Source organism: Sminthopsis crassicaudata, chromosome 4 (genome assembly GCF_048593235.1).
Source record: "Sminthopsis crassicaudata isolate SCR6 chromosome 4, ASM4859323v1, whole genome shotgun sequence".
Taxonomy (NCBI): domain Eukaryota; kingdom Metazoa; phylum Chordata; class Mammalia; order Dasyuromorphia; family Dasyuridae; genus Sminthopsis; species Sminthopsis crassicaudata.
The window spans coordinates 447,873,481-447,887,741 of NC_133620.1; the positions used below are offsets into that span (position 1 = coordinate 447,873,481).

Below are 14,261 nucleotides of genomic sequence, written 5' to 3' on the forward strand. Positions count from 1 at the left end.
AATGAGCTGGAGAAGAAAATAGCAAACCACTCCACTGTTTTTGCAAAGAAAACCCCATAAGCTTGATAAAATTAAACAACAATAATAATTGGTTATTACAGAACTTTATATATTATCTCATTTTTTCCTTAAAACATCCCTGGGTGGGAGATAATATTATGATTCCCATTTTACAGATGAGGAGCCTGGAGGGAGTGGAGTGGGGAGGATAGTCAGACCTTCACAGTAGGAAGATAGCATGACAGGCAAATGAAGATAGATTGGAGTGGAGAAAGGCTCAAGGCAGGAAGACCAACCAGAAGGCTATGGCAATAAGGAAGCTCATGTGTGCCTGAATATGAGTGGCAATTTGATGCTATGGAAAAGGGTCTGATTTGGAAATTGAGACCCAGATTAATATTCAAGTTCAAATGTTAATTGCTGAATGTTGTTGGCTAATTCATTCAGTCTCTGCTCAACTCATTTTTCTTCTGCAAAAAAATTCAGACAAGGGATGCTGAGTGTTATGGTGGGAAAAATACTGGATTTTTCATAAAATACATGGATTCACCTACACTTGTATGGTGGTGGGAGGTCCACAAGTGTTACACATTGCACTTCTTCAGACTTTTTTCAAAATATCTATTGATCAGTTGTGGGCAAGGATTCCTCATTAAATAGTATTTGTTATATGGGATAACTCAATGGAAGAGGGAGAAGAAGGATAATGGGAATAATTATGATGATGTAAGAAGAAGAAATCAATAAAAACATATATATATATATATATATTTTTAAATTTACCTATAGCACTTATTACCTATGTAATCTTGGGCAATTGCTTCCTTTTCTGGAGCCATAGATTTCTATCTATAAAATAAGAGAGTTGGACTGGGTGACCTCTAAATCTTCTTTTATAGCTAGATCTGTAATCCCCAAACCCAGTGGACAGAGAGGTATAAATGCAGAGAATTTGGAGGCAAAGAGTCTGAGCTTAATCTCAGAGCTGCCATTTACTGTGTGACTGAGCCCATTAAATACCATATCTGAACTTTCCATATTTTCCAAATAGGGAGTTGGGTTATGACCACTAAGATAGCTTACAGCTCAAAACCTATGATTTATAATTCTGTGACTCAGAAGGTCCCTAAAGCCCTTCCAGCTTGAGATCTATAATTTCATTATCTCCGAAATTACAGAATTGACTTGTTTTACTTATAAAATCCTATCCAGCTCTAGAACACCCAGTGGGGTTCTATTTGCCTCAGTATGTTGCAGTGTGTGCGTGTGTGTGTCGGATTTCCTAGCCCATGCCAAAGCCCAAGCAACATAATTAAGCCTGGTGAACATTACCAGCTATAGGACTGAGCAGGGATGCCAGTCCAGAGACTCATATACATTTAAATTTCAAATGCAATGGAAGATTTTGAGATTAGTAGGAAGGAAAAAAAAGAAACCACTGCTACTGTTGTATTAATGAACATTAATATAAAGTGAGCCTGAACAGGTTATTGTTAGTCTGGGAATCAGTCACTGTGAGGAGAGGGAGGAGAAAAATGGGGCAGCCCGGGTTGGTGAAGCTCCTGCATTCTGTGTGCTGAGTCTATCTCGGGACTCATTCCATCTGAATGGCCTTTATATGGCCAATGGATAGACAGAGGGTGTGGGTGTGGGGCTGGCAGGACATGAAAGGAAGGGGTGTGTCAGTGTGTGTGTGTGTGTGTGTGTGTGTGTGTGTGTGTGTGCATCTCTGTGTGTATCTCTGTGTGTGTGTGTGTCTGTGTGTGCCTCTTTGTGTGTGTGTGTCTCCGTGTATGTCTGTATGTGTTTCTGTGTCTGTGTGTGTGTGTGTGTGTGTGTGTGTGTGTGTGTGTGTGTGGTGAGGTGAAAAAAAGAGAAACTGGTCTTCTGAGAATCAGAAGTTGGGAGCCAATAGCAATGAAAAGAAAGCGATCTCAACTCACTTCTCCAGGGAAAAAAATGGAGGGATGGCTGAATGAGCCTCACTCATCCCCATCCTTATCTTCACTCCAGGAAGAGCTCCAAATTCAAGCAGTAATCTGCCTTGAGACCCCAGTCCTCCTGTGGTCATGTTTTCTTCTTGGTAATGACAAGGACATATCTGATTGGTACCAATCTCATTCAAAGTGATGAAGCAGACAAAATCCCTAGAGATTCAAGCCTCCCTCTCTCCGTCTTCAGTTTGGGTCATGTGGAACCCCCTCCTTCTCCCTCCCCCCAACGCTATCAAAACCTATCCACAGGCCTGGATCTGATAAACTCGTCACATTCAAGTGTAAATGACAGGCAGGTTTCCTCGTATTTACCTCTAGGGAGAACGTCTCAGTCAATCAAGAAACAAATATTTATGCCCTTTTGTAGAGGCAAGAATATTAAATTCAGAGTCAAAAGATCTGGCTACTTGACCTGACTGCCATTAATAGGTTGTGTGATTATGGGAGGAAAAAAAACAAAACAAAACATCTATTCCTTCTCTGAGTCAGTTTCATTTGTAAAAAGAGGATGAAACTTAGCTTTAAAACAATGGATGATGACATAATAGAGAACTGGAGGGGAAAGCCAAAAGAACTGAGTTCAAATCCAGATTCTGACACATCCTGGCTGGGTGATCTGGGAGAGTCACTTAACCTCGAAATGCCCCTAAACAAAAATCTAAGATTTATATACACACACACAAACATACATACATATATATGTATATATATACGTACACATATATATAATACGCATATGTGTATATATGCATATATAGGCATACATATGTATATGTGTGCACATATATACATATATGTACATATATACACACATACACATATAAATATACGCATATGTGTATGTATACACATACATATAGATATATGTGTGTATATATACATACAAATATATGTATATATATATGTTTACATACACACACACACACACACACACACACACACACACACACACATATATATATATATATATATATATATTGCTGAGGAGTTCCAACTTGTATTGGTGGAAGGGAATTAGACCAATGAAATCACAGTTGCAGTGTTTATCTTAATATCCACCCTACTTATTTCACAGCATGGTTGTGAGGCTGGATGGAGCTAATGAACGGATATGGAAGCAATTTGTAGGTTGTAAAGTACGTGCATGCTAAACAGGGAGGACCAGAAGTCTTAGTGCAGTCATCAGCTTTTAATAACAGAAAACTGCAGTGAGATATTTGAAGTGGGTACCTGCCATCCATCAGCTGCTTCCTCCACACTTGATGTTCTGTCTCCTTCCTTACCCAAGTGCCTTCACTCAAGCGATGGCGTCTGGCCTGCACTTCCTCCTCACCACTGTTTCGTTCAGCTCAGCCTTTAAGAGACTTTTTCTGGTCCCTATGACCCGGGGTGTTCAGGTTCTGTCCTTAAATCCCTTTATCTCATCTTGCTAGAATATATTGACTATCCTGGCCGGGTCTCTGAATGAGCCGCTTCAGTGTCGGAGTTAATAAGCTTCCTGAGGGCAGGATCTATTTGGTTTTGTTCTGTTTATTTTTATTTTATTTGTTTTATTCTATTTATAATACAATACCTCGCGCTCAGTGGAGACTTGGGGATGCTTTTTGGATGAAAAGATAAAATTTGTAAATTAAGGACCACTGGGGCGCAGGGGTGGGGCGATCGCTCTGGGCTAGGATGCCAGAATAGGCCCGAGAGCCCCCGTGTGATCCTTTGCTGGATGATTTCATGGGCGTTTTCTAGATTTGATACCAATTTCTCCAAGTGGAGGACTCAGAGAGGGGCAGAGGAGCAGCCAGCTGTAATGGAAAGGATTTGGGAGTCAGAGGGACGGAGCTCAATCTTAGCTTGGCTAGCACTTAGTGTGTGTGACCTTGGATAAGTAGTTTCTTTTCCTCCGGATTGTCTTCGGTAAATTAAGGGGTTGGATCAGATTATCCGTAAAGCGCCTTCCAGCTCAAATTTTTAGGATTCTGTGACTGGATGAGGGAGCCAATAGGGACTTCTGCAGGGTTGAGGGCACAGCGGGGATAGTGCCCGCTACTTAAGAAGGAGGGGTTGCCCACGAATCTAGGGCCCCGTGCTCCCCTGCAGTAGAGAGGCGCCCAACACACACGCACACACACACACATACACACACGCACACACACACACACACACACGCACTCAGTGCCAGGCGTCCCCCACCCAGCTGACTCCTGCAAGCAGCTTCCCACTCGGTGCGCAGCGGCCACAGCGGCCAGGAATTAAAATGCAGTGAGGAGGAGCCCGGCGCGTCAGCACCGTGTCTCCAAGAGCGCACCAGCTCGCAGCTGCCTCCGCCCCGCCCGGAACCGCGGGGCCACCGTGGCTGAGGAGGAGGTGGAGGTGGGAAAGAGGAGGAGAGCAGGTGCTGCACAGCGCCCAACCGCGCCAGCCGCGCGCGGCCGCAGCCCAAGTTCGCCCCGGGCTCCAGGCGCCCCAGGTCGGGACGGGAAACCGGGAGATAGTCGCGGGCCGCGGTTCTCGCAGCCTCGGGCGAGGAAAGGCAGCCCGCGGCACCGAAGGGGCAGACAGGGGCTCCGCAGTCTTCCCGTGCCCGGGCTGAGAGGAGGAGGAGCCGCGGCAGGGGCAAGGGGGGGTCGGAGCGTTCCCTTAACACCGGCTGGACGTAGGAGAGCCGGCGGAGGGAGCGACGCTGCGCGGCCGCCGCAGCCTGAGGCTGAGTCTAAGGCGGGCCGGGGGAGCGAGCCCCCTGCGGTCCTGTCACCCCGAGCAGCTCCCGGCCCCAGGAGAGAGTCGGACGCAAGCTAAGCGAGAGGAAGGGGCGACTGCCCGGCGCGGGATTAGGGGGAGCGCAACAGCTGGGCGGGGGAGCAGCGTCCTCCCTCGGAGCAGCCCGGAGGGTCCGCTAGGGAAGGTGAGGAGGAGGAGGAGGAGGAGGAGAACGGGAAGGGGCACCCGGGCAATCAGCTGCTCCTGCCAGCCCCAGCCCAGTCCTTCCACACCCACCCACCCACCCACCCACCCTCTCGCCCTGGAGTCAGGGGAGGCCTCTGGGGGCGCTCGTTCCCCAGCTCGCAGTCGCCAGTGTCCCAGCGACGCTGGGCTAGTGGACTGGGACTGGCGGGATTCGTGGCTGGGAGGAGAAGGAAGCGGGCTCCTCGGAGCAGTCATGTCGGTCTAGTGCTCCTCCCTCCGGAGCCCTCTCCAGGACCGGGATCGGGGGAAATCCGGAGCAGGGTCCCCCGGGGGCCAGGACGGCGGGGGCGGGCGCCGTTTGGCGTGGGGCTGGAGAGGCGGTGCCCGGGGGGTCCCCGAGAGAGGTAGTGCGCGGGGAGACATCCCGGGGCCAGCGCGGAGGAGAGCCGCTCCGGGAGAGGCCGGTGCCAGGGGCGGCCGGCGGAGGCAGTGCCCGGTCCCGGGTGGGTGCCCGCGGAGGCGGCGCCGGGAGGGCATGCCGCGCCACCGGGGCTCCTTCCGGGCGCACGCTTCCCTGGCGCGGGCTGCGCGTTGCTGCTGCTGCTGTTGCGGACTCCCATGGCGGCTCCGCCTGGCCGGGGCTGCCTCCCCCTCCGGCCGCGGACTGAATGAATGAGCCGGAGCGGCGGAGGAGCCGGGCTGCCCCCCGCGGCGGGGGCGGCGGCGGCGGCGGCGGCACCGAGCCTCTCGGGACGCTTCCGCATGGCCCGCGAGGAGCCCGGGGGGGCGGCGGCAGTGGTAGTCGGGCACCCCGGGGGCGGCCGGAACGACGGCCGGGAGCGGGCGCTCCCGCGCTCGGGGCCCCGGCGAGGGCGGCTGCCACTGAGCCGCGCTAAACTGCACGGGCTGCGGCACATGTGTCCGGGGCGCACGGCGGCCGGGGGCTCGTTCCAGCGCCGGGCGCTGTGGGTGCTGGCCTTCTGCACCTCGCTGGGCTTGCTGCTCTCCTGGTCCTCGAACCGCCTGCTCTACTGGCTCAGCTTCCCCTCGCACACGCGGGTGCATCGCGAGTGGAGCCGCCAGCTGCCCTTCCCGGCTGTCACCCTGTGCAACAACAACCCGCTGCGCTTCCCGCGCCTCTCCAAGGGGGACCTTTACTACGCCGGCCACTGGCTCGGGCTGCTGCTGCCCAACCGCACCGCCCGCCCGCTCGTCAGCGAACTGCTCCGAGGGGACGAGTCTCGCCGCCAGTGGTTCCGCAAGCTGGCCGACTTCCGCCTCTTCCTGCCACCGCGCCACTTCGAGGGGATCAGCGCCGCCTTCATGGACCGCCTGGGTCACCAGCTGGAGGACATGCTCCTCTCCTGCAAGTACCGGGGCGAGCTGTGCGGGCCCCACAACTTCTCCTCTGTGAGTTGGCCCTCTGGTTACCCTTTCCCCGGGCCGCGGGCCCCTCTTCTCCTTCCAGGATCCCTCTCTCCGTCCGAATCCGGATCAGGCAGCCGGCCCTCTCTCTGGCCGATGGGTTTCACTCTCCTGGGCCTGATTCAAAACTCCCATCCCACTTCGGGACTCTCCCCTTGCCCTCCGATCCCTTTCCTTTATTGGCCTGAGTCCCACCCGTAGCCCCAGCAGACTCCCCCAAGGGAAGCTGCCGAGGACGATCTCAAGAAGGGAGAGGTCCCTGGTGCCCATCGGGGTGGGCAGTGCCTTGGCCCCGATGCCCTCCTAGCCTTAGCTCCAAATTCTCCTTCCCTCTTCCCCGGTTCATATCGCCAAGCAGGTGGGATGGATCCTGATGGCTGGGGTAGGTGGGAAGGAAGAGATGGGGAAAGAGGGGAGGCCAGTTCTGTCCAAGTTGGTAGCGTTGGGGGACGGGGGGCTAGGGGGGGAGGATGGAACAATAATACAATCGATTCAGTAAGTGAGCTAGCTGCTTAACACCCAGAAATTCTCAGCAGCCTTAATAAGACTGATATCGCAAACATAGAAGAAGCTCTGTTTCCATTCTGGGGAGGGAACTCCTGAAATGTCACCCGTCATTGAAACTGCAGGTGGCCTGGGTCTTTGCCCAGACTTGGGAGGGCATATATAAGCCACAGAACCTTTGCTATAGGGGCAGGAGTACCATAATTCTCCCTGGCTTTCCCCGAGGAAAAGTTGCTAACTCAGGGTTGGAGAGAATGTTCTCTCCTGGCAGAGAGCAGCATGGGAAGGGGCAAGAGAGAGGACTCCTGACAGTTAGCAACAAGGAGACGCTGGGCTGGAAATTTGTAAGCAATTGGATGTGCTCATTTCTCACATGCAGTGGGTCTGGATAAAACACCTGTCAGAGGGGAAGGCAGATTTGTGGGAAATTGGCAATGAGAATTTCCAGGGCCCTAGATGGAGGAAGCTGCCTTAACGATTTGGTGTCGCTTTTTGATCAAAACGCTATGGAAGATTGCTGTGTGTTTTGGAGTTCATAAAGGAAAAAAACAAATGTGTGTGTTTGTTGTTGGATTAGGGGTGGGGCTTTTAAAAAATTAAATCCAAGAAACTAAACTGGAAGGTAGAGGATGCTCCTCACGGGGCTCAGAGTTTGAGACCTGACTCTTATTACCTGTGTGACCTTGGTCAAGCCAGATATCTTCTCGGGAGCCTCAGTTTCCTCATTTGTAAAATGAAGTAGTTAGAGACCTTGGAGTTTTTATGGTCTTAGAACATGATTGAAGAGGCTCACATGGGAACAAGCTGGGTTTGCCATAATTCAAATATGCATTCACCCATGTGAAAGGGGGGGGGGCTGTTTCCTGACCTGCTATTTCTGCTCTTCCTTCTTTTTTATTCCTTGACCTCTAGGTTGTGCCCCTTGTGTTGTTTGGAGTCTCCACGTGGAGTGGGTCTGGATCAGAGCCTCCTCTAACATCCTTGCTCTTGGCTCAGGGTTTGTTTGTTTTTCATATTGCCCTGGTTAGCTGCTGAACTGTCAAATGGGCCTGGCATCAAAGCTTTTCTCCTCGGGCTGCTTCCTTTGGACCATCACTCTAAACTTTGTAAAGATGAATTTCATCTGTCTGGGTTTCTGTTGGGTTTGTTGGATAGTGATTGACTGATCGATTAGCAGCCTTCTTTGGTGGTAGTAATGTAGATGTACATGCCGAATGAAAGCTTTAATAATTCTTTACTCCAATCAAGGACTGAGCACCTGCTGTGTGCCAGGCACTGAGTATGCAAAGATGGAAGTAGAAGAGCCGCTGCCCTCAGAGAGTATGGATTCTTATGGGGCACAGAACAGGCAAAATAGGTACAAAGTATCTTTAATAAATTTTAGCTTAATCAAGGATTGAGCACCTGCTGTATGCCATGCACTGAGCATGCAAAGATGGAAGTAGAAGAGCCGCTGCCCTCAGAGAGTATGGATTTTAATGGGGCATACAACAGGCAAAATAGGTACAAATTATCTTTAATACTTCTTAACTCTAATCAAGGATTGAGTGCCTGCTGTGTACCAGGCACTGAGCATGCACAGAATGAGGCAAAAGAGCTGCTGCCCTCAGAGAGTATGGATTCTTATGGGGCACAGAACAGGCAAAATAGGTACTAGGGAGTGTTGGGGGAGAGATTAGCAGCTAAGGGAAATCAGAACAGAAATCATATAGGTGTCCCTTAAGCTAAGTTTAGAAGGCAAGGAGGGATGTTAAATGATGGAAGTGGCCAATATTGGGCTGAAAACTGCAAAAATGAAACTAAACTCATCAAGTAGCAAATCGGAACAAATCCATATGACAATCTTTCATATCCTCTCATATGCCTCTTGATCTTTTAGTTCTCTTGAACATAACTCTTTCTTGTTAAGGAGCCACCCCAATCTTTTGCTTATTCTTTCAGCACATTTATTGAGTTCTTACTATATCTCAGGAACTAGTCTCTCCATTTTTCATTCTTCTCTCTGTTCAAACTGTCAATCTTCACTTTGGGATATACATTCCCTCCCTCTTCTGTGAGGCAGCATGACAAAATGGAAAGAGAAGACTTTGGTACTGGCTTCAAATCCCAACTTACCAATTTTTATGTGAAAGAATGTCACTTCTTTATACATCTATTTCCTCTTCTGTGATGAGTTTGGGGTTGAGGAGTTTGCATGAGATAACCTCTAATCCAAGAAACATTACAACTTAAATTATTCTATTTAAAGCCAGCTGTGTTAGGTGGTAGCCTGGCCATAGTATATTATTATACTAGTATATACTAATACTAGTATATAGTATATTAGAAAGTTCTGTTCCTCCCCCCCAACTACTCGGTGTATGTGTGTATGTGTGTGTGTGTGTGTGTGTGTGTGTGTGTGTGTGTGTGTGTGTGTGTACACACACATATACACATCTTCTTTAAGGTGTATAGTCCCATGATCTCTTGTAATCTTATCCTAAATCTTCTTTAGTCTTTATTACCTAACCATGGTAGGCTAATAAAAATGCCCCAGCCTTGGAGGCTACTTCTTTCTCCCTGCTAATTCTGGGAGCCATTTCAGAAGGATACTTAACCTGCCATGTGATCCTTTCATGCTTCCACCCAGGATGCTATCAACATGATCAGCTTCATCCAAGACCACCAGCCTGTCTCAGGATGGAATTTTTATGGGTCAATCATAACAGGACTAGGATATAGCCTCAGATTTTTTTTTGGTGTTTAACAGTTGGGAACTTTCTATTAATTTAATAAGAGGAGATGAGAAACAATGCTTTGATTGAGTCCCAGAATTCTATATTTCTCTAGCTCCTCAAAGGAACTTGGTATTACTTGCTAACAGATCAGCTAGAAAAATATCCTGGAAGTGATTTCTTTGGGGTGGCACTTTAGCATTCCCTCATAACTTTTTTTTCCTATTCATACCAAAGGACCTTTGCCCTGAATGCAGATTCTGGTACATCTACCTGGGCATACTGGAGTTAAGGGCACTAGGGGTGTCTCTGGGACTTGTTCTTTCCAGCTGGTTCTGAGTGTGGCTATTTACATTCCTATTTGGGTTTGGGGTAATTATCCAGCTGCTAATCCAATTAGCATCATTTTTGAAAGGAAGCTCACTGTTTCTCAATGCCCGTTCTATCTCAGTGGCACTGGAGTTTCTGGTTCTGGAGTTTTGGCACATCTCCTGCCTTTCCTGAAGTTACAAAGAGCAGCCTTCCTTTTCATTGGCTAGGAGGGAGGGTGTGAGAGAGTCAGTTCTAACAGATACTTGGGTACCATACACAGTTAGGGATATGTGTGGTGTGTGGGAGGGGGTGAACAGGTGTTTATATTAGCTGTCAGAGGGTCAAGCACAAAATCAGGAAGCAGAGAAGCATTTTTCACGTATAAAGGAAATTTTACTGCTGGTAAATAGAACTGGGGGGATATGAATGCAGAAAGGGCTTGGGGAGTAACCACCTGGTTACATGACCCACCCCAGCTTCTACCATTCAGAGAGGTCGTATGGGGTAATGGAACACTGGACTTGAATTTAAAAGTCCTGGGTTCAAATTTCAGCACTACCCCTTCATGGCCACATGATAATAAGCTGCTTCTCCTTTTTGAGTATTAATTTTCTCATTTGCAAAATGGCAACAATACTTCCATTACCTACTTCATGAAATTGCAAGGAAAATGCTAGAGGCAGCTAAATGGCTCAATGGATAGAGCACTGGGCCTGGAATCAGGAAGACAAGTTCAAATTTGACCTCAGACACTTACTAGCTGTGTGACCCTGAACAAGTCACTTAACCCTATTTGCCTCAGTTTCCTCATCTGTCAAATGAGCTGAAAGAGAAAATGGTAAACCACTCCAGTATCCTTGCCAAGAAACATGACTGAATGATTAATTAAACAACAACAAAGGAAAACACTTTGTTAACCCTTTTTTTCTCCTTTTGGACTTTATTTGTGATTTCATTGGTGAGGAAATTCCTTCCACCAAGAAAGGTTAGTACCTCCCAAAACTTCCAGACTTAGAGACTTGCCAGAAACACTGGTAGATTTAATGATTTTCCCAGAATCACACAGTTGGTATTTGGCAAAAGCAAGATTTGAACTCAGGTATTCCAGCTTTCTATCTACTCCTTCTCCTAACCCCTCCTGTGAATCTTATACTATTTAAAAGTGTGAATGATTATAAATTATTAATGAGTTTGAATCTAATATGTTCACAGTGAAACTTTACCTAAAACCAAAAAAATTGTTCTGGTCCCTCTAAAATAGGTTGGCTGCTATTAGCAAGAGAGAGAGAAAAGGAGGCTCTGAGCAACATTTCTGTATAACACTGACCTTTTCTGCTAAAATGTTGTTCAGAAAGACTTGGTGTGGGTAGGATTTATTTAGAAGTATAAGGAAATTTCCCTTGTTATTGAGAAATAGCCCACTGTGCTCTAAAGGTTAGAACACTGGACTTGACATGCAGACTTGGATTCAAATCTCACCCTAGATATTTAAAGAGCGAAGGCTGACCTTAGGCAAAAAACAAACAAAAAAATCCCTATGTCTAGTTTCTTTCTCTGCAAAATGATGACCTCTAAGATCCCTTCCAGCTCTAAATCAATGGTCCTATTAGAGCAAATTTGCTTGTTTTCTGGGACAAACACAAAAGTAGCAAAATTTGAGCCAGTACAATGGCAAACAGCAAGTAGCTACTCAAAGAGCCCTTGACTTGAAGGGAGGAGTTTTGGATTTACTTCTGAACCCTGTAATTTACTGCCTGTGTGACCTTGAACAAGCTGCTTAACTTCCCTGAGCCTCAATTTCCACATATGTAAAACGATGGCTTGGAGTAGATGGTGGTGGTAATCATAATAATACCAATAATAATAATATTAAAATATGTATCATATTATATATAGTTATATACTCTGAACACACACAATATATATATTTCCATACATATATGGTTGTATGTGCATATGTGTGTGTACATATAAATAGACACATATAAAATTTATATAGTATCTCCTATGTGCCAAGTATGGTGCTGGTACTTTACAATGGTTATTCATCTCATTTCATCCTCACAATAAATAATCCTGGCAGGTAAGTGCTATTTGTGTGTGTGTGTGTGTGTGTGTGTGTGTGTGTAATCCCCATTTTATAGATGAAGAAACAGAGATAAATGGAGGTTAATGACCTGTCCAGGATCACACAGCTACTAATCCCCTTCTAGCTTTTGGTCTTTGTTGCTATTGTCCTGAAAGCATCATACTAATAAAATTAACTGGCATTTATCTAACACTTTAATGACTGCAGAGTACTTAACTCACTTGCTTTATCATCATTTCATTCCTGGAAGGAAGGTATCACTGGTACTGTTTTATTCCTTTTTCAGGGTGGGGGAGAGGGGTTGGCAGTGGGGGTGACAAAGAATCAGAGCGATTTCAGGGACTTGACTATGAGGTGAGTTATGAGCCCAGATTTCTCCTGACTAGTCTAGTTTTCTTCCCATTAGACCAAATGCTCTCTAAAGTCCTATTCAGCTCTGATATTCTGTGCCTCAAGTGGTAGTTAGAGAGGAGAAAGGACAGGGTTCTGGGATCTCAAAAATGGCTGATTCAGAGCAACAGCCCTGGCAGAAATGTCCACAATATTGAAGTGTTAAAGCATAGAAGATGATTGATAGATGTTTCTACAAGAAACATGTGGACCTTTAGCCAGTGATTTCACTTTGGAGAAACACAGTAAGAAATCAAATATAGACTCAGAGCTACAAGCAGCTGAATTGACCAAAATACAGTTGATTTTGGGGTTGGGAGTGGGGGAGTTTTTGTCAGAGCCAATCAAAGTGCAGTTAATCAGATGACTACAGAATTGATCCAATTCAGCTATTAGGTGCCTACCTTCTGATGGAAGAATCCCTTCTCGAATTGTTGGGTTAAGATGTTAGGTATGGATTGTCTCCTGGGCTACCTGACAAAATCATAAGATTTGAGAGTAGAGAAGGACCTTGGAGAGATCATTTAGTCCTGAAGTGTCACTCTCACTGCCTGCTGGCCCCCAAACTCCCAAATAAACCAGACCAAATTAAAATATAATTAAGAACTGTGTAACAAAGTAAAGATACAATTTAATATAAATAATGTTAGCTTGTGATTTCCTGAGTTGATAGGCAGCCAATAGGGATTCACTTTTATTTGATCTTGACAGTACTGATTTATCTAGTCCACATCTCTTGTTTTCTAATGAGAAAACTGAAGCAAACAGAGGTTGCATGACTTGACCAATGACACAAAGTTCTTTTGCCGGAGTATCAGCTTAGGAGAGAGTTCTGGGGCAACTAGGTGGTACAGTGGTTAGAGTGAAAACTGAGAGGCAGGAAGACCCAAGTTCAAAGCCTCCATCTCTCAAAAACTTACTACCTATGTGGTTCTGGACAAATCACTTAATGTGTCTACCTTAGTTTCCTTATCTTTAAAAATGGGGGAGTGACAATAACACCTACTTTACAGAGTTGTTGTGAGAATCACATAAAATAACATTTATGGGAAGTGTTTTACATATCTTAAAGTGCTATATAAATGCCCAATTATTGTCAGGTAGACTGAATCTAAACAGGCATTCTCTCCCCAGAGAGCTGATAAAGAAAGGAATGCTGGGAAGAAAGAAATCTATTCATAGTGTGTGTGTGTGTGTGTGTGTGTGTGTGTGTGTGTGTACATAATATGCAAAGCTGTCCAAAGTCTGCCCTTGAAATAATTTCTATTGAGAGTTGATATTGGCCCCAATTACAGGATCACAGGGCTTAAAACCGAAAGGAATCTAATCTAACCCTCCTAAGTTACTTATGGGGAAACTGAGTCTCAGAGGGATAGACTGAGTTGCCTAAGGCTGCACAAATAGAAGACTAAAGATTCAAACTGGCATCCTCTAACTTCAAACAATAATAGCCCACACCTTTAAAGTCTGAAATGTTTTCTATATTACATATTTTCTATATTTCTATATATTCTAATACATTCTATATTTCTATATTCTATATTGCAACAACCTTGTGAGGAATGCATTACTACTATTTTATCAAGGGCCATTTCCAATATTCCTGATCTCTATCTGGCCACTGGACCCAAATGGCTCTGGAGAGGAAAGTGAGGCAGGTGACCTTGAACAGCTTTCCCTCACTTCAATCCCTGTCATTTTCATGTCATGGCTTCACCTCCCTGATGTCATGGTCCTCTTTGAGAATGAGGGACAAACAACAATCTCCGCAATTTAAGAGGAGAAAACTAAAGCTCAGAGGTTTCAAGGATTTCACCAATCACTCAGTGTCTTAAGTAGGACTCAAACCCAAGTCACACTGCGTGTAAGTCCAACATTCTTCCCATTATGCCCCTTTGCTTTTAATCTTTAGATGGCCAGTATGGTATATTG

General features: G+C 46.4%; 1 protein-coding gene across 1 annotated transcript in view; it reads left to right on the plus strand.

Annotated features, from left to right (window-relative positions):
- Nucleotides 1-5,008: 5,008 nt before the first annotated feature.
- Nucleotides 5,009-14,261, plus strand: part of LOC141540031 (acid-sensing ion channel 2-like) — a 333,134-nt gene continuing 323,881 nt past the window's right edge. The window contains exon 1 of the mRNA XM_074263595.1: nucleotides 5,009-6,305. Coding sequence (XP_074119696.1) covers nucleotides 5,568-6,305 — 738 coding nt within the window. The 5' untranslated portion in view covers nucleotides 5,009-5,567. The remainder of the gene's footprint in view (nucleotides 6,306-14,261) is intronic.